This window comes from Heteronotia binoei, chromosome 14, assembly GCF_032191835.1.
Source record: "Heteronotia binoei isolate CCM8104 ecotype False Entrance Well chromosome 14, APGP_CSIRO_Hbin_v1, whole genome shotgun sequence".
Lineage (NCBI taxonomy): Eukaryota > Metazoa > Chordata > Lepidosauria > Squamata > Gekkonidae > Heteronotia > Heteronotia binoei.
This window is the reverse complement of record NC_083236.1, coordinates 52,193,126-52,211,684: the sequence shown is the minus strand read 5'-3', so window position 1 is coordinate 52,211,684 and position 18,559 is coordinate 52,193,126. Positions and strand designations below refer to the sequence as shown.

The 18,559-nt window shown below is 46.2% G+C and overlaps 1 protein-coding gene across 1 annotated transcript in view; it reads left to right on the top strand.

Moving 5' to 3' along the window:
• SHCBP1 (SHC binding and spindle associated 1) overlaps positions 1–18,559 on the top strand; it is a 39,671-nt gene that overhangs the window by 3,299 nt on the left and 17,813 nt on the right. The window contains exons 3-8 of the mRNA XM_060253842.1: positions 4,030–4,145; positions 7,005–7,213; positions 8,725–8,817; positions 11,722–11,955; positions 14,505–14,673; positions 16,422–16,542. Of these exons, the coding sequence (XP_060109825.1) occupies positions 4,030–4,145; positions 7,005–7,213; positions 8,725–8,817; positions 11,722–11,955; positions 14,505–14,673; positions 16,422–16,542 (942 nt within the window). The remainder of the gene's footprint in view (positions 1–4,029; positions 4,146–7,004; positions 7,214–8,724; positions 8,818–11,721; positions 11,956–14,504; positions 14,674–16,421; positions 16,543–18,559) is intronic.

Here is an 18,559-nt window from a genome sequence, read left to right as displayed (position 1 = left end):
ATGCTTGAAAGATACCTACAGTAATCTTATCCATAATGTAGTGGTCCCAAATAATTGAGTACTATTGAATAATACTAAGGGAATCTGTAGATTTCCATTTTTCTGCTCTGCATGTTTTGGCAGTGGTCAGCAGGGCTTTTTTTGTAGCAGGGACTCCTTTGCATATTAGGCCACACACCCCTCATGTAGCAAATCCTCCAAGAGCTTACAGGGCCTACTATAAGCCCCAGGAGGATTGGCTACATCAGGGGTGTGTGGCCTAATATGCAAAGGAGTTCCTGCTACAAAAAAAGTCCTGGTAGTTAGTAATATTACAACCAAGTCTTTCCGGATATGAGGGATATTGATATATTGTCAGTTATTTAATAAAAATGTATCTGGGTTGTCTGGAATTGTATATCCTGTCAGTTTTTAAATTTCCTGTAGAATTTGGCTCCAGAAGCTTGATTTGGTATGGATGGTTCTTGTGCTGGCAGCTGAACCAACAAATGGAACATCAGATTTGAGTCTCAAATCAGACTGTTTTCCCCTTTTGTGCTCTGCAACTACTCCTTTTTATGTGAGCCAGGGGGCCTTCAAGTATAGTCTTAATGCTACATCATTGTGGTGAAATGGTTAGTGCGTCAGATTGGGATTTGGGAGACTCAAGTTTGAATCCCCGATCTACCATGGAAACGTGTTGGGCTGGTCACGTGCTCTCCCTAACCTACGTCACAGGGTTGTTGTGCAGCTAAAAAAGGAGGAGGAGAAAACTATGTAAGCCATTTAGGGTGCTCATGGGAGAGAAAGGTTAGGTATAAATTTCTCCCCCACCTGTGCTATTTTCTAAGTGTACTTAGATCTTTGTTTCTTCCTGTGATTTATTTTTAAAAAACCAAATAATCTACTGCTTCTCATTGACATACCATGGTATTAGCACAGTATTTTATTTTCAGGAAGAGACATGTGTGATCCTGTTTTTCTTGCTTTGTGTTCTGCTTTTAAAATTCTGTTTTCCCCATTGTTTGACAAAACACACCTGATACTTTTTGCTTTGTTTCAAATCTTTGTAATCCCGATCTTACTGCGTTGCCGACTAGGTGGCCCATCCTACTGATTGCATTGATTTGCGGTGTGTAATCCTTCTTAATTCTTTGTGAGCAAGTTGAGCTATCCATTAAATTAGAATAGATTTTGCATGCTCGGAAATAGCACATTGATCTCAGTGGGCTTAGATTGAAGTAACTCTACATAGGATTTGCTATAGCAGGGGTGGCCAAACTTGCTCAACGTAGGAGCCACATAGAATAAATGTCAGATGTTTGAGAGTCGCAAGACATGAACATCAGATGTTTGAGGGAAGGAAAGTAGATGGGGGGAAGGAGAGGTGGAAAGAAAGCAACTTTAACTACAATCCTAGAAGCTCAGATAAAATATATACCACAAGTTAGGAAAGGCACAAACAGGTATAAGAAAAGGCATGCATGGTTAACAAACAAAGTAATGGAAGCTGTAAAAGGTAAGAAGGACTCCTTCAAGCGGTGGAAAGCCAGTCCAAGTGAGATTAATATAAGGGAACACAGGCTGTGGCAAATCAAATGCAAGACTGTGATCAGACAGGCAAAAAGGGACTATGAGGAGCATATTGCAAAAAACATAAAGACCAACAATAAAAATTTCTTCAAATATATTAGAAGCAGGAAACCAGCCAGGGAGGCAGTGGGGCCCTTGGATGACCAAGGGGTAAAAGGATTACTGAAGGAGGATAGGGAAATGGCTGAGAAGCTGAATGCATTTTTTGCCTCAGTCTTCACTGTGGAAGATGAGAAGTGTTTGCCTGCTCCAGAACCACTTATTTTGGAAGGGGTGTTGAAAGACCTGAGTCAGATTGAGGTGACAAGAGAGGAGGTCCTACAACTGATAGACAAATTAAAACTAATAAGTCACCAGGTCCGGATGGCATACATCCGAGAGTTCTGAAAGAAATCGAAGTTGAACTTATGGATCTTCTGACAAAAATTTGTAATCTTTCATTGAAATCTGCCTCCATTCCTGAGGAATAGAAGGTAGCAAATGTCACCCCCATCTTTAAAAAGGGTTCCAGAGGAGATCCGGGAAATTACAGGCCAGTCAGTCTGATTTCAATACCAGGAAAGTTGGTAGAAAGCATTCTCAAGGACAGAATGAGTAGGCACATTGATGAACACGAGTTATTGAGGAAGACTCAGCATGGGTTCTGTAAGGGAAGATCTTGCCTCACTAACCTGTTACATTTCTTTGAGAGGGTGAACAAACATGTGGACAAAGGAGACCCAATAGATGTTGTTTACCTTGACTTCCAGAAAGCTTTTGATAAAGTTCCTCATCAAAGGCTCCTTAGTAAGCTCGAGAGTCATGGAGTAAAAGGACAGGTCCTCTTGTGGATCAAAAACTGGCTAATTAATAGGAAGCAGAGAGTGAGTATAAATGGGCAGTCTTCGCAGTGGAGGACGGTAAGCAGTGGGGTGCCGCAGGGCTCAGTACTGGGTCCCTCTTTAACTTGTTCATAAATGATTTGGAGTTGGGAGTGAGCCGTGAAGTGGCCAAGTTTGCAGATGACACTAAATTGTACAGGGTGGTGAGAACCAGAGAGGATTGTGAGGCACTCCAAAGGGATCTGTTGAGGCTGGGTGAGTGGGCGTCATCATGGCAGATGAGGTTCAATGTGGCCAAGTGCAAAGTAATGCATATTGGGGCCAAAAATCCCAGCTACAAATACAAGTTGATGGGGTGTGAACTGGCAGAGATCTTGGGGTCTTGGTGGATAACTCACTGAAAATGTCAAGACGGTGTGCAATTGTAATAAAAATGGCCAACGCCATGCTGGGAATTATTAGGAAGCGAATTGAAAACGAATCAGCCAGTATCATAATGCCCCTATAATGTAATGTAACAGGTTAGTGAGGCAAGGTCTTCCCTTACAGAACCCATGCTGAGTCTTCCTCAGTAACTCGTGTTCATCAATGTGCCTACTCATTCTGTCCTTAATGCCCCTGTATAAATCGATGGTGCGGTCTCATTTGCAATACTGTGTACAGTTCTGGTCACCGCACCTCAAAGAGGATATAGCATTGGAAAAAGTCCAGAAAAGGGCAACTAGAATGATTAAAGGTTTGGAACACTTTCCCTATGAAGAAAGGTTAAAAATATATAATTTTTTTGGCCACTGTGTGACACAGAGTGTTGGACTGGATGGGCCATTGGCCTGATCCAACATGGCTTCTCTTATGTTCTGAACTTTAAATGCCTTCTCCAAGGCAGCCAGCAAGCCAGTGGGGGCCACACTATATGTGTGAAAGAGCCACATGTGGCTCCCAAGCCACAGTTTGGCTACCTCTGTGTTATAGAGTTCTTAACTCAACTTTCTGAATACAACCTCGGCAGTTACTAGCTCACAAGAGAGCCAGTTTGGTGTAGTGGTTAAGTGCGCGGACTCTCATCTGGGAGAACCGGGTTTGATTCCCCACTCCTCCACTTACAGCTGCTGGAATGGCCTTGGGTCAGCCATAGCTCTGGCAGAGGTTGTCCTTGAAAGGGCAGCTTCTGGTAGAGCTCTCTCAGCCCCACCCACCTCACAGGGTGTCTGTTGCGGGGGGGGGGAGATATAGGAGATTGTAAGCCGCTTTGAGTCTTGATTCAGAGAGAAGGGCAGGGTATAAATCTGCAGTCGTCTTCTTTCTAGCCTGTCCATCCATACGCAAGCAGGCTATGTGTTGTGACCTAAAAGGAAACAATGACCAATTTCTGTACATTTTTTCTCCTACCCACCTGGATGCAGTTTGTGCTCGCCACAGGCGAGTAGGCAGCAGGCTAGTAAGGTCCCTGTGCCCTTCTGTAGGCTGCTATCTATTTATTTCCTTTAGTTCTCAGTCCTGCCTGAGGCCTGGAAGGTGCAAACTTCCAGCAGCAGTCACTTTCTCGTTTGCTTTCTGCGTGGAAGCTGGTGCGGCTTGCTGTTTAGCTGCGTGAGACGTGATTCAATGTGTTTCTTTCTTTCTTTTTTTTTTTAAGCTGACTGTAAAGCCTCCGAGGTGAAAGAATTCACAGCTGAGTACTTGGAGAAGGTCCTCGAGCCATCCGGATGGCGGGCAATCTGGCGCACCAACGCTTTCGAGGTTCTGGTGGAGGTAAACGCTCCTGGGTTCTCTAGTTGTTTGACTCTGCTTACAAGCCCTGAGCAAGTGGTTTCATTTTAGGGAAGCCAGAGCTGAGCAGACCCTGGCGGCAAGCCGATGTGCTGTCTGCAAGCGGAAAGGGTGCCATTTGTAGCAGAGGGAGGTGGAAAGAAAGCAACTTTACATGCATTCTCCTGAGCTGCTGGATGCCTTGGCTTGGCTTGGAGAAGTGTTTTCTGCGTGGAAGCTGGCGCGGCTTGCTGTTAAGCCGTGTGAGATGTGATTCAGGGTATAAATCTGCACACGTGACTCTGCACAAGTGCTTTCTCCAAGCTGGCCAGTGGGGGTTTCGAGAGCCGCATACTATGTGTGAAAGAGCCACATGTGGCTCCCAAGCCACAGTTTGGCTACCCGTGCCCTAGGAGGTAGGGTTAGACTGAAACAGTAGGAGCGGCCCAAGGTTGCCTAGTGAGCTTCCATGGCAGAATTGGGAATTTGAACCTGGGTCTACCAGATTCTTGTCCAACACTCTAACCCCTGCACTGCACTGGCTGGATTGATGAGACCCAGGGCCTTTTTTGTAGCAGGAACTCCTTTGCATATTAGGCTGCACCCCCGCGATGTAGCCAATCCTCCTGGAGCTTACAGTAGGCCCTGTACAAAGAGCCCTGGAAGCTCTTGGAGGATTGGCTACATCGGGGGTGCGACCTAATATGCAAAGGAGTTGCTTCTGCAAAAAAAAAAAGCCCTGATGAGACCTTCTGGGCTGAAAAAGTCTAAAACTTTGGGAACATGTGACTCTGCAGTTTAGCCACATTGGCATCTATTCTAGAGCCAAAATACAAATTGCTGATAAAGAACCATGCTTTAAACAAACAATTCTCTTAAGTGTATGCATTCATTCCATGAAAAGCAAATTCTAAAAAGCAATTCAGGTAACATATTGTGTGATTTCAAGTAATTTATGTGTATATATATTAAGGAAAGGAAAGGTCCCCTGTGCAAGCACCAGTCATTTCTGACTCTGGGGTGACGTTACTTTCACAGCATTTCCACAGCAGACTTTTTACGGGGTGGTTTGCCATTGCCTTTCCCAGTCATCTACACTTTCCCCCCAGCAAGCTGGGTATTCATTTTACCGACCTCGGAAGGATGGAAGGCTGAGTCAACCTTGAGCCGGCTTCCTGAAAACCCAGCTTCCTCCAGGGATCGAACTCAGGTCGTGAGCAGAGCTTAGAACTGCAGTACTGCAGCTTTAACACTCTTCGCCATGGGATGCACATGCTATAACAGTAACTATATGTTATAAAAACTATTTATATAATACATACAAACGTACATGCATATATACGTATATGCAGCACATGCTATAACAGTAACTATATATAAAACTATATGTTTTAAATATGTATCTGCAGACTTTACAGGAGTTTGGTATTCATCCTGTTTTGGTAACTTCCTTCCTCAGATGAATGCAGAAACAAAAATGGTGAATTGCTTTCCTGCATCACTCTAAGAGAAGCCCTGCTTTTAAGTTCATCAGCTCAGTCCCTTAGCTTAAAGTCTCTAGAACTGGAATTCCTTTTTCACGCTCAAACCAGTGTGGGGAATTCTTCCTACTGCAGCTGATCCATTTAACATCTGATGTGTATCTGCAACATATGTCTGTGTAATTTGTGTTAAAACATCTGCCAGTGTATACTTATTGGAATCATGTGCTGTGTTATCTGAATTGCATTCTGGAGTTTGCTTTTGATGCAATGGATTTATCAGTTTAAGAGTCCTTTTTATCTACTTACAGCGTAACGCTTTATTAGTGAATTGTACTTTGCCTTTTATTACACTGTGTCCATCCAGAAGAAGAAGAGTTGGTTTTTATACCCAAAGCAGTCTCAGAGTGGCTTGCAGTCGCCTTCCCTCCCTCCCCCCACAACAGACACCCCGTGAGGTAGATGGGCTGAGAGAATTCTGAGGGCTGTGACTGACCCAAAGTCACCCAGTTGGTTTCATGCAGAGGAGGAATGGGGAATCAAACCCAGTTCTCTAGAGTCCACCTCTCTTAACCACAACACCATACTGGTAAGATGGATGATACTCAACCAATATAAGATTGAGGAGTCCTATGAACTGAAAGTTGCTGAACCCTGTAAGATGCGAGACTTTTGGTCATGAATGCATCTGCGAGTCCAGTCCTGAATAGCTCTATTCCTTGCCGGCCCAGCATGGCCAGTGGCTGGGGCTGATGGGAATTGTAGACAAAAAACATCTGGAGAGCTACCGTTCTGTGCACATGTACTTCCTTTTGTCTGTTCTGCATCTACTAGCTAACTGCATTGAGTAACCCTGAATTCTTGTGCTCAAATTCTCATATTCGAATTCGAGGGCTCCCGACTCCTCCACTTGCAGCTGCTGGAATGGCCTTGGGTCAGCCATAGCTCTTGAAGAGTTGTCCTTGAAAAGGCAGCTTCTGGGAGAGCTCTCTCAGCCCCACCTACCTCACAGGGTGTCTGTTGTGAGAGAAGAAGATAAAGGAGATTGTTAGCCACTCTGAGACTCTGATTCAGAGAGAAGGGAGGGTATAAATCTACGGTAGGGGTGGCCAACAGTAGCTCTCCAGATGTTTTTTGCCTACAACTCCCATCAGCCCCAGCCACTGGCCATGCTGGCTGGGGCTGATGGGAGTTGTAGGCAAAAAACATCTGGAGAGCTACCGTTGGCCACCTCTGATCTATGGTCTTCTTTTAACTCTGCTGGAAACCACCGAGAGCTCTTAAAAAAAGATGTGTGGAGCTTTTTTAAAAACAGCTGTAATTCTGACGGAAGATGGCTCCAGCTTAGCAGAGAAATAAAGATGGCTTCTTCTCTCCCCAGGTGGTCGACATGGAGTACTCTTCTCTGAAGGCCGTGGTGCGCCTCGGTGACCCTTTCTTGTGCGAGTCCAAAGGGGGCGCCTTCACTCCAGAGCGCATGCAGGAATTGCTGGCCCTCAAGCGACATCAGCTGCCTTTGCAGGAGTTGTGGGTCGTGTTCAATGTATCGGGGGAGTTTGACCAGACGGCCTTGGCTGTGGAGCATGTCAGGTGGGTCGATCTTTTCCGGCATTCGTTCCAGCGATGCCTGACGGTGGCTCTCTAAGGATGTCTTTTCAGCCCTGCCGCTTTAGACGTTCCAACTTGGAAGTGCCAAGGATGGTGCGCCTTTTGCGTTACTTAGTATTATTTACTTCTTTATCCCCAGCCTTTCCTCCCAAGAATGGCTGGCAACATTCCCCTCTGCCCCCATTTGAATTCTCACAACGACCCCTTGAGGTAGGTTACGATGAGAGCGCGATTGGCCCTACTAAGGTCACCCAGCGACTTTCTGTGACAGAATGGGGATTCGAACTTGGATCCTCCTAGATCAGGAGTGGCCAAACTTGCTTAACATAAGAGCCACATAGAATAAATGTCTGCAAGATCTGAACGTCAGGTGTTTGAGAGCCAGAAGGAGGAAAGGAAGGAAAAGAGATGGGGGAGGGAGAGGTGGAAAGAAAACAGCTTTAATTTTAATGCATTCTCCAAGCTGCCAGCTGCCTTGGCTTGGAGAAGTGATTTAAAGAGAGAAATGCCATCTCCAAACTGGCTAATGGGGCTGTAGGAGCGTCAAGAGCCACATAATATCTGTGAAAGAGCCACATGCCCTAGGTCTTTGTCCAGCACTCTAGCCAGGTAGGGTTTGTGCTCAGCCATTGAGTTATGAGCCCTTTCGCTCACATCTTGGGGGTGGCTGAAAAGCTCTCTAGCCTGAGGCTGTCTTTGGCTGAGATGCCGGGAACACCAAGCCCAAAGTTGGAAGCTCCAAATAAGTCACCATATTTTACCTTTTATCCTGCTGTAAATCTTGATAATACAATATATTTCTATTTTATATAAACAAACATTTAAAAAACCAGACATAGAAAAAGGTAAGATAAAATAGAAATACCACAGTGGTTCATTTATACATAAACAATGATATTTTGGCCAACAGGAACGTGAAAATCAATAAGTGAGAGAAGCCATCAATATTATCTAATCAACTGTAACTAATAACATTTTTCTTCTATCTATAAAATTACTGAACAGATCTTACATTGTTAAGTGCAAGTTGCTTATATACTTTTGATTTTGGTCTGTATTTATTTCTACATATAAATACATTTACATTCCTAACATTCTTGACAGTTCTGATGTTTCTGATGTTAAAAAAGGTCAAGGTAGCCCCCTGTGCAAGCATCAATCTGACTCTGGAGTGACGGTGCACCACGATGTTTTCACGGCAGGCTTTTTACGGGGTGGTTTGCCACGCCTTCCCCAGTCATCTACACTTTCCCCCCAGCAAGCTGGGGACTCATTTGACCGACCTCAGAAGGATGGAAGGCTGAGTCAACCTGCAGCTGGCTACCTGAATCCAGCTCAGGTCATGAGCAGAGAGCTCGGACTGCAGTAGTGCAGTTTTACCACTCAGCGCCATGGGGCTCCTCCTGTTTCTGATGTTAGATCGCTGTAAATCTCGACCTCCGTGAGCAATCATCAAATGAGCCACTCCTTAACTTCCTCTCTTTCTTTCAAAGGTTTTTCTACCAGCACATTTGGCGGAGCTGGGACGAAGAGGACGACGATGACTTTGATTACTTCGTTAGATGCGTCGAACCTCGCCTCCGACTGTAAGTGCCTCTTGAAATGTCATTGTGCCATAGGTCAGGCCCCTTCCGGATCACTTCTGTTGCAAACACTAAGTCTTGTGTTGTATTTGTGATGGTGTCAGGGGCCTAGGAGGGCCTTCTGCTGGCTGCCACCGCTCTGGTAAGGGTCCACATTCGAGGGCCCAGAGCACCCAACCACTCCTGTATCTTCCTTCTTAGTAAATACCTCTTAACTGTGACCGAGGAGACCCAAGCGGCTATAACAACTACAGTTTATTTACATGGCTCAAATAATAAGTGGGTAAAAACAGAGTGGCACAGAGTGGTAAAGCTGCAGTATTGCAGTCGGAGCCCTCTGCTCATGACCTGAGTTCGATCCCAGCGGAAGCTGGATTCACGTAGCCGGCTCGAGGTTGACTCAGCCTTCCATCCTTCCGAGGTCGGTAAAATGAGTACCCAGCTTGCTGGGGGGAAAATGTAAGGACCGGGGAAGGCAATGGCAAACCACCCCGTAAAAAGTCTGCCGTGAAAACGTTGTGAAAGCAATGTCGCTCCAGAGTCGGAAACAACTGGTGCTTGCACAGGGGACTACCTTTACCTTTTTTAAAAACAGTGAAATATATATCTATATATATACAGTAAAGGTGGTGCAAAACAAAAAGAAAAACCCTATTGCGACTTGCTAAACGTTCCCTGTTCTAATACCAAACTCACCCCTTGGGTAAGGGATCTCTCCTTCTGCCTGCTCTCCTGCAGCCTTTCCCAGAGAGAACACACCCTGTCTGCGCTTGGCCCTTTTATCCTCTCCTCCCAGGTTCCACCTCTCTCTGGACTAGTTTCCCTCCAAAACCTTGCCGCCCAATCAGCGGGGATCCTGGGAGATGTAGGCTTTCTGCAGTAATTCCTAGGCAGGCTTCTCTGGAGCCTGTAGGCCTCACTAGGCCCAGAATCATGACAGGTGGAGTGCTGAGCTGATGTGCCGGCTTGGAATGTTCAGTTCCAAAGTGAACAAACCCACCTGCAGTCCTGTTTCTGTGAGGGAAGGGAAAGCCGTCTGTGTGGCTGGGGTTAAAACCACAAGGAATAGATGGAACTCTGTCTGGGGCAGTGATGCTCTGTATTCTTGGGACGCAACAGTGGGAGGGCTTCTGGAGTTCTTGCTATGCTGGTGGACCTCCTGATGGCACCTGGGTTCGGGCCTTTGATACAGTTTGGTGAACTGGATGGGCCATTGGCCTGATCCAATATGTCTTCTCTTATGTTCTGATCTTATCCAGGTCTGAGAACTGGAGCAGGAGCGAGGGATACCAGAGGAGATAGGCTGAAAACTAGGGGGAAAGAAGGAAGCGTGTGGAGTAGGCAATGGCCACTGTAGTGCAGGGGTTAGGCTGGGGTGTGGGAGACCCATGTTCAAATTTGTGATCTGCCATGGAAGATTCAAACCTGGATCTCAGATCCTAGTTGACAATCAAACCACTGCACGGCACGAATTGATTTTCCCTCATCTTTTTCCTGCGGACATTTTTTGTAGATGAAGTATAGTTAATTCCATTTCAGCATTGCCTCAGTTGATCTCTAGATGGCACTGCAGAACTGGTTGTGGAAGTTTGCAAGAAGTATTTTTAATTCAAGCAATTCACGCTCCGCTAGCCATAAGCTCAAATGCTAGGAGTCCCCCTGTTCTTGCTCCAGGAACTATCAACCCGTGTCATGTTTTCATTCCATCCTTCTTTTGTGGATTTCCAAGGCTGCGTATATCAGTCTCCCTTTCCCCGTTTTGTGCTCATAACAACCCTGTGAGGCAGCTCAGGCAGTGTGTCTGTGAGAGAGATTAGCGTAAGATCACCTTAGGAAGGGATAGACATTTGAACCTGGAGCTCTGGATTGGATTCCTGAGCCTCTTAATTGTATACTACCCTGGGTTTCAGAAACTGAACACGACAAGGTGTTCTGAGGTCATCTTGTAATTCCCCCGACTTCCCTGGGGCACAATACCCAGCTGGTCTTTAGATTAACATATGCTTTTGGTTGTAGGTGAGATTTCATTCTCTGGGCAACTTGCCGCTACAGTTATGGTCAGGGCTTTTTTTGTAGCAGGAACTCCCTGATGTAGCCAATCCTCCTGGAGCTTACAGTAGGCCCTGTACTAAGAGCCCTGTAAACTTTTGGAGGATTGGCTACATCAGGGGTGTGTGACCTAATATGCAAAGACTGCTGATTTATACCCCGCCCTCCTCTCTGGATCAGAGATTCAGAGCGGCTTACAATCTCCTATATCTTCTCCCCCCACAACAGACACCCTGTGAGGTGGGTGGGGCTGAGAGGACTCTCACAGCAGCTGCCCTTTCAAGGACAACTCCTATGAGAGCTATGGCTGACCCAAGGCCATTCCAGCAGCTGCAAGTGGAGGAGTGGGGAATCAAACCCGGTTCTCCCAGATAAGAGTCCACGCACTTAACCACTACACCAAAGGAGTTCCTGCTACAAAAGAAGCCCTGGTTGTAGTACTGCACATGCTGCTAAAATATGGTAGTCTTGCAAAATTCAAAATATTCCAGTTGGAGCTGTTATTATTAATTTTGGGGGGGGGTATTTTTGGTATTTTTGTGTGTGTTTGTCTGCACCTGGAAGTCATGACAACCTCTGCTGAGAGCATGCAGGATATTCAGAGAGGTGGCTGAATAAAACCTGCTCCTGCCCCCTGGCTCTGGTATTTGAAGGAGGTCTCCTATCCAAGTATTTGCCGGAGTTGACCCTGTTTACTTTCGGAGATCTGATGAGAGCGGGCTTGCCTGGGCTATCCAGGTCAGAGCTTACCGTCAGAGCTATTGATAGCAATTGAACTTTGGACCAAGGTTTGAGCCTGTTTGGGGATGGGATCCGCTCAGCCATCCCGCCAGCAGCTTTTGCAACTCTGAATTTCAGGTACTACGACATCTTGGAAGACCGTGTCCCTTCTGTGCTTGTCGGAGACTACCACAGCCTTCTGTCCCAGTGCGAGGAGATTTACCGCGCATTCCTGGACCTCCGGAACAGCCTCTCGGGCAGCGATTCCGACACCGAAGCTGAAAACGTTGCCGTGGTGGAAGGAGTGAAGCTCTATGACAGGATAGAACACTTGAAACAAAAGCTGAAGGTCATTGAAAATCCCCTCCTGAGGTAAAGCCAGCCCCTGTGAGCGTCTCTCTGCGGTTTTGGGCCAACTGAACTAGAACTGGGGTGGGAGATTCAGGACTGGCACAAGGAAGTGCTGCTTCACTTGGGGCTATTTCATTGGCCTGATCCAGCATGGCTTCTCTTATGTTCTTATTAAGAGGGGATTGGATAAAAATATGGAGCAGAGGTCCATCAGTGGCTATTAGCCACAGTATGTATATATATGTCTGTGTGTATACACACACACATATTGGCCACTGTGTGACACAGAGTGTTGGACTGGATGGGCCATTGGCCTGATCCAACATGGCTTCTCTTATGTTATGTTCTTATGTTCACAATAGTTCATAGTTAAATTGTGGAAATTGCTGCCCCAAGATGTCATGATGGCTGGCGACTTGGAAAAAAGGGAAGTGGACAAATTCACAGAGGACGGAGCCAGTTTGGTGTAGTGGTTAGAGCAGCGGGCTCTAATTTGGGAGAACCATGTTTGATCCCCCAACTCTTCCACATGCAGCTGCTGGGTGACCTTGGGTCAGTTGCAGTTCTCTCGGAGCTCTCTCAGCCCCACCGGTCTCACAGGGTGTCTGATGTGGGGAGATGAAGGGAAGGAGATAGTAAGCCGCTTGAGATGCTGAGTGAAGGGTGGGGTATAAAAACCAACTTTTCTTCTTCCTTTTCCTCCTCCTCTTCTATCTCTTCTTCTTCTCCCTCTTCCCCTCCCCTTCTTCCCCCTGTCCTTCTTCCTCTCCTTTCTTCTCCTAGATTAATACGTGCTCTCTCCATTATCAGAGACAGTATGCCTCTTTGCATCCCTTGCTGTAGAGCAGAGGTGGCCAAAGTTGCTTAATGGAAAAGCCACATAGAATAATTGTCAGATGTTTGAGAGCCGCAAGATACGAACGTCTTATGTTTGAGGGAAGGAAGGAAGATAGATGTGGGGAGGGAGGGAGACATGGAAAGAAAGCAACTTTAACTCTTCAGCTGGCTTGGCTGGGAGAAGTGATTTTAAAGAGACAAATACTTTTTCCAATCTGGCCGACAGGGTGGTGGGGGCTTTGAGAGCCACACGATATGTATAAAAGAGCCACAGATGGCTCCCGAGCCACAGTTTGGCCACCCCTGCTGTAGAGTACAGGCAGGCAGGTCCTGTTGCAGTCTTCCTGCTTGCAGGCTTCCTAGACACGACAGGTTGGCCCCTGTGTGAACAGAATGCTGGATTTGATGGGCCTTTGGTCTGATCCAACAAGGCTCTAATTATGTTCTTATATTCTTATGCTGTCTACCAGTTGGCTTCTGTGCATCCCTCCCCACCCCCAATCCCTCCCCCACCAACCTGTGTCCTTGTTTCTTATGCAACACAGTGGATACAGAGCAATTTAAAGCATTTGTTGGGTCAGTGTGCAGAGCTGCTTAATCTTTCCCTACTGTGCATCCTTCCCCCCCCACACCAATTGGAGAGCCAGTTTGGTGTAGCGGTTAAGTGTGTGGACTCTTATCTGGGAGAACCGGGTTTGATTCCCCTCTCCACTTGCACCTGCTAGCATGGCCTTGGGTCAGCCATAGCTCTGGCAGAGGTTGTCCTTGAAAGGGCAGCTGCTGTGAGAGTCCTCTCAGCCCCACCCACCTCACAGGGTGTCTGTTGTGGGGGAGGGAGATAAAGGAGATTGTGAGCCACTCTGAGACTCTTCAGAGTGGAGGGTGGGATATAAATCCAATATCATCTTCTTCTTCTTCTGCATCCACTTCAAAGTGCTGTTTTGTTTGACTTTATGGAGCTTTTAAATGGGCTGGGGCCCAAATATCTCAGAGGTGGCTTTCTCTTCTATAGGCCTACCTGGGTCCACAAGCCATCTATAAAAGTTCTTGACTTTTATAGGTTCAACGGGCAGCCACAAAAGAGCAGATTCCCTCTGTCATGGCCCTGTAGCCGCAGAACATCTTTCTGATCAGTACTCTCTCCATTGCTAGCCTTTGGCTGGTGAAGATCATCCCCTTTCAGGAACCACCTCTGGAGTTCTGAATATTTGGCTGTTGTTGTTGACATAGCTTCCCTCTGAAATCACCTCCTGCTAGAGAAAGGCAGATCTTAAAAGATGTTGGAAATGAACAGTGGAGTCTTGTGAGAAGCGCTGTTCTTGGCTGTGAAAGATCAGCTGTAGGTTATCCCCGATGACTTTGGCCAAGAAGATGATGGTGATGATATTGGATTTATATCCCACCCCATACTCTGAATCTTAGAGTCTCAGAGCGGCTCACAATCTCCTTTACCTCCCCCGCCCCCACAACAGACACCCTGTGAGGTGGGTGGGGCTGAGAGAGCTCTCCCAGAAGTTGCCCTTTCAAGGACAGCTCTGTGAGAGCTATGGCTGACCTGAAGCCATTCCTGCAGCTGCAAGTGGAGGAGTGGGGAATCAAACCCGGATCTCCCTGATAAGAGTCTGCACACTTAACCACTCCACCAAACTGACCAAGCTGCGAGTGAGGTCCGTCAAAGGACCGTGCTTTGTGAAAGAAGCAGGAAACTGATGGCTGTGTTTTTTTTCTTGAAGGTACGTGTTCGGCTATCAAAAGCACGCTCGTCTTCAGCCGAAAGGAATCCGGCCAGCTGGCACAGTGATCACCCACGTCGTGTCTGCCACCATGATGTCCAGCCTCTTGGCCTGTCTGCTCAGGGACAAGCTTTCTCCAGCCTCCTGTAATGAGGAAATAGAAATACAGGTGCGATAGCTGAAAACTTGACAACAACTTCATTCCGTTTCATAGTGGCCGTCTTGTACCCCTAATCTTCTGGGTAGGAAAAAACACACAGTTTCTTTCCTCTCTCAGCCTACAGGCAAATAAAACCGGTGTGGGTATGGGGTTTGTATGCTGTAAGTTGTTTCTGTGAATTATAGGGCTCATTCTCCTTACTTCTGTGTTCCCATTGCTTTGGGTCCCCCCCCCCCCCCTATTTGGCACGTGTTTTGCTTCCTCTAATGGTCAATGTGATATTACATCAGTATGTCCGGGGTAAAAATCTGCAGTTGAAACCTTCAGGGAAATATGCTGGGCATAAACCAATGTAATATCGAGTTGACCCCTAGAGGGAGCAAAACACACAAGGAACAGGGGTGGGGAAACACCCCAGAAGCATCAGGAACACACAAGCAAGGAGAATGAAAATGTGAAAAAGCCCTTAGCTTACAAGTCTTTGTAAACTAATTGGAACTGGTGGCATTCTAGTGCAGGGCTGTCAAACTCATTTGTTATGAGGGCCAGATCTGACATAAATGAAACCTTGTTGGGTTGGGCCATGTTGGGCTGGGCCATGTGTGTACCTATTTAAGATTAGGTAGCAGAGATATAAATTTTATAAAGAACACGAACACAAATGTTTTTTTTTTAAACTTAAAACATCCTTAAAACGTTAGTACTCCTTGGTCTTAAAGATGCTTTGTTTGTATTTCTCCCATGGGATCCAGGGAACTGGGCAAAGGAAGCTTTGGCTCTTTCCTTCCTTCCCCAGGGGACTGGGGAAGGGGAGCCTCAGCCAATAGAAGGAAGACAGACTTGGCTCAGTAGCTCTGCTGTGCGATTGAGAGAGCCTGGAAAAACAAGCTCTGCCTCTCCCCCCCCCTTCCTCTCCAAGGGAGGAATCTCAGCCAATGGAGAAAACAGAGGTTTTGCTCTGTAGCTCCTGTGCAATTGTGCAAGCCTTGCAGAGTAAGCTGTTATGCAGAAGGAAGCAAGATATAGGGAGAAGGAAGCAGATGACAGCCAGTTGCTCGGGGACCTGATAGGAGCCCTCTGGGGGCCTGATTCGGCCCCCAAACTGCATGTTTGACACCCCTGCTCTAGTGGGACAGCCCGATTGGAGGCCCATAAGAAGCATTAAATCTGAACTGGTGTAGAGATTCTTCGTCCACCTGTTGTGAGCAGGGCTTTTTTTTGTAGCAGGAATTCTTTTGCATATTAGGCCACACACCCCTGATGTGACGAATCCTCCAAAAGCTTGCAGGGCTCTTAGTAAAGGGTCTACTGTAAGCTCCAGGAGGACTGGCTGCATCAGGGGGTGTGGCCTAATATGCAAAGGAATTCCTGCTACATAGCTCAGGAGCAGAGCATAAACTTTACATGCAGAAGGCTCCAAGTTCAGTCTCTGGCATATCCAGAGCCTCATATAGCATAGCAGTTAGACTGCTGGACTAGAGAGTGCCAATTTCAAATCCTGATTAGTTGATGTTGGCCTAGTGTCTCTGTCAGCCTAATGTGCCCTGCAAGAAGGATGTGAGGACTAAAGTGAAGGAGGAAAGAACTGTGTTCCCTGGTCTTGAGCTCTGTTTAAAGAAAGGAAGCAGATGTAAGATATAGACCGGGGACCTTTTCTGTGCCAAGCAGATGCTCTTCCGCTGAACCGTAGCCCCTGCCCGAGCATTCCCTTCCCTCATCCAGAAAGTGACTTCTGTCCTGTCTTGTTCCCTCTCCAGTTTCACAGCGATCTGCTGTCTGCTATGAATGCTTGTTACAAAGGGGACAGGATCATCATTTGTCCCGGTCACTATTTAGTCGACGGAACGTTGTATGTCGCAGATTCTGTTGAACTGGAAGGTAAGAGGCTTTTTGATTGGAAAAGGCTATTGAAGTTTCTCTCTGTCTCTCTCTCTCTGCCTCCCTCCTCTCTAGTGATTATGTGTTGCCAATGGTAATAGTTTATATTGGGGCAACAACTAGTCCTGGGGAAAGGCAGATAAACTGAGGCCTCATCACAAGCCTGCTTCTGAACTGGCATCTTCAACCGCAGTGATCCAAAGAGGGGTTTGGGGGTTTTTTTGGAAAAGTTCTGCAATTCTGTTCTTCAACCTCACTATTTATTTATTTATTTCGATTTATATCCCATCCTCCCCGCCAAAGCAGGCTCAGGGCGGCTTACATGCTCATGTATATACACGAAATATAAAAATACATGAAAAACATAAAATCATAAAAATATTAAAACATTTCAAGTGCTATTGATTGATAAAAATGGATAGTTGCCTATTCTGTTTCATATTACTATTCTACTGTTCCAGCTGGATGTGCTATATAAAAACAAATCTGAGGCTCATGCTAGAGGTGGTCCAGATGTTTCGAAGTCTGTTGTAGCCTGTGAACTTAATCAACAAATGCCTAGTGGAAGGGCACTGTCTTGAAGGCCCTGCAGAACTGCGCGAGCTCAGTTAGCTCGTTCCACCACTACGACAGAAAAGGCCCTGGCTCTGATTGTCATCTCTCCTTTTAGAATCCGTTCACTTTATGGCTTTGATTCTTAAAAGGTAAAGCAGAAACCTATAATGGAATAGCCCTGCTTTAAGAATCTACCCACGGCGGAAGCATTTTATTTATTAAATACATTTGTATTCTTCATTCTTGCCTCTGCATTCAAGGTGGGTTCAAAAATAACACCTCTGCCTAAGAGCTGGGGGAGCGGCTGCAAAGGAGACAACACTGACCTTGCCTTAGACTTTGTATAAGGCAATTTCGTATATTCATGGACCATCAGCACAGAAAGGAAACAAGACAGAAAGGGATGGAGAGAAATCTTACAAGAAGAAGAGGAGCTTGGATTTATACCCTGCCCTTCTCTTGGTGTCTCAGAGCAGCTTACAGTCTCCTTTCCCTTTTCCTCCCCACAACAGATGCCCTGTGAGGTAGGTGGGACTGAGAGAACTCTGAAAAAAATTGCTCTTTTGAGAACTGCTCTAAAAGAACTGTGGTTTGCCCAAGGTCACCCAGCAGCTGCATGTGGAGAAGGGGAGGAATCAAACCCGGTATTTGCAGATTAGAGCCAGTCTCCTAACCACCGCGTCAAACTATCTCTCAAACGTTTGGAGGGAGGAAACAATTAAATTATGAATCTTCTAATATTTCATAAGCAGCAACTGAGGTTCATGAAGCTCATCTCCGCAGCCCATTTCTCTGCACTGAGAAATTAAAACAGGAGTCCGGTTTAAGGACTAGCGTGTTGTTTGAGTGGTTGATGGGTTTTTGCTGTTGCTTTGTTAGCTGCATTGAGTCTAAGCAGACAAAGCAAGGTAATAAATATTTTAACTGACAAAATTTATTCCAGCATGAGCTTTCAAGAATCGGAACTCTCTTTGTAAGATGTATCATCGCATATGTCCATAGCTATCATAGCTGGAATAAATTCTTTTCGTCTTTAAGGAGCTACTGGACTTCTGTTTAATTTTGCCTTGCCGTTGGAATATGGCCACCCTTTGGAAATTATCCAGAGGAAAGGACTGCAGAATAAGACACTGTTGTCATTTCTCGAAAGCTGAAGCATACCTTTTAATGGCTGTCATGTAGCTCTCTCCCTGAAACGTTTGTTTGTTCGTTTTTACATGTATTTCCCTTCCCTCCCAACAATTCAAAGTAGTGGATTGGATCCAGTGCAGACTTTCCAAAACAGCTCTTGCCCCGAGAGGAAATACAAGAAAAAGACTACAGTAACTGCTTGCGTTAAGTCACGCTTGTATCCCCACTTGTGTTTCCATCTATGCAAAATCTTGCGCAGCGCAGGCTAGTCAGATCTTGGCAGTTAAGGAGGGTTAACCCAGTTAGTATTCGGAAGGGAGACTACCAGGCA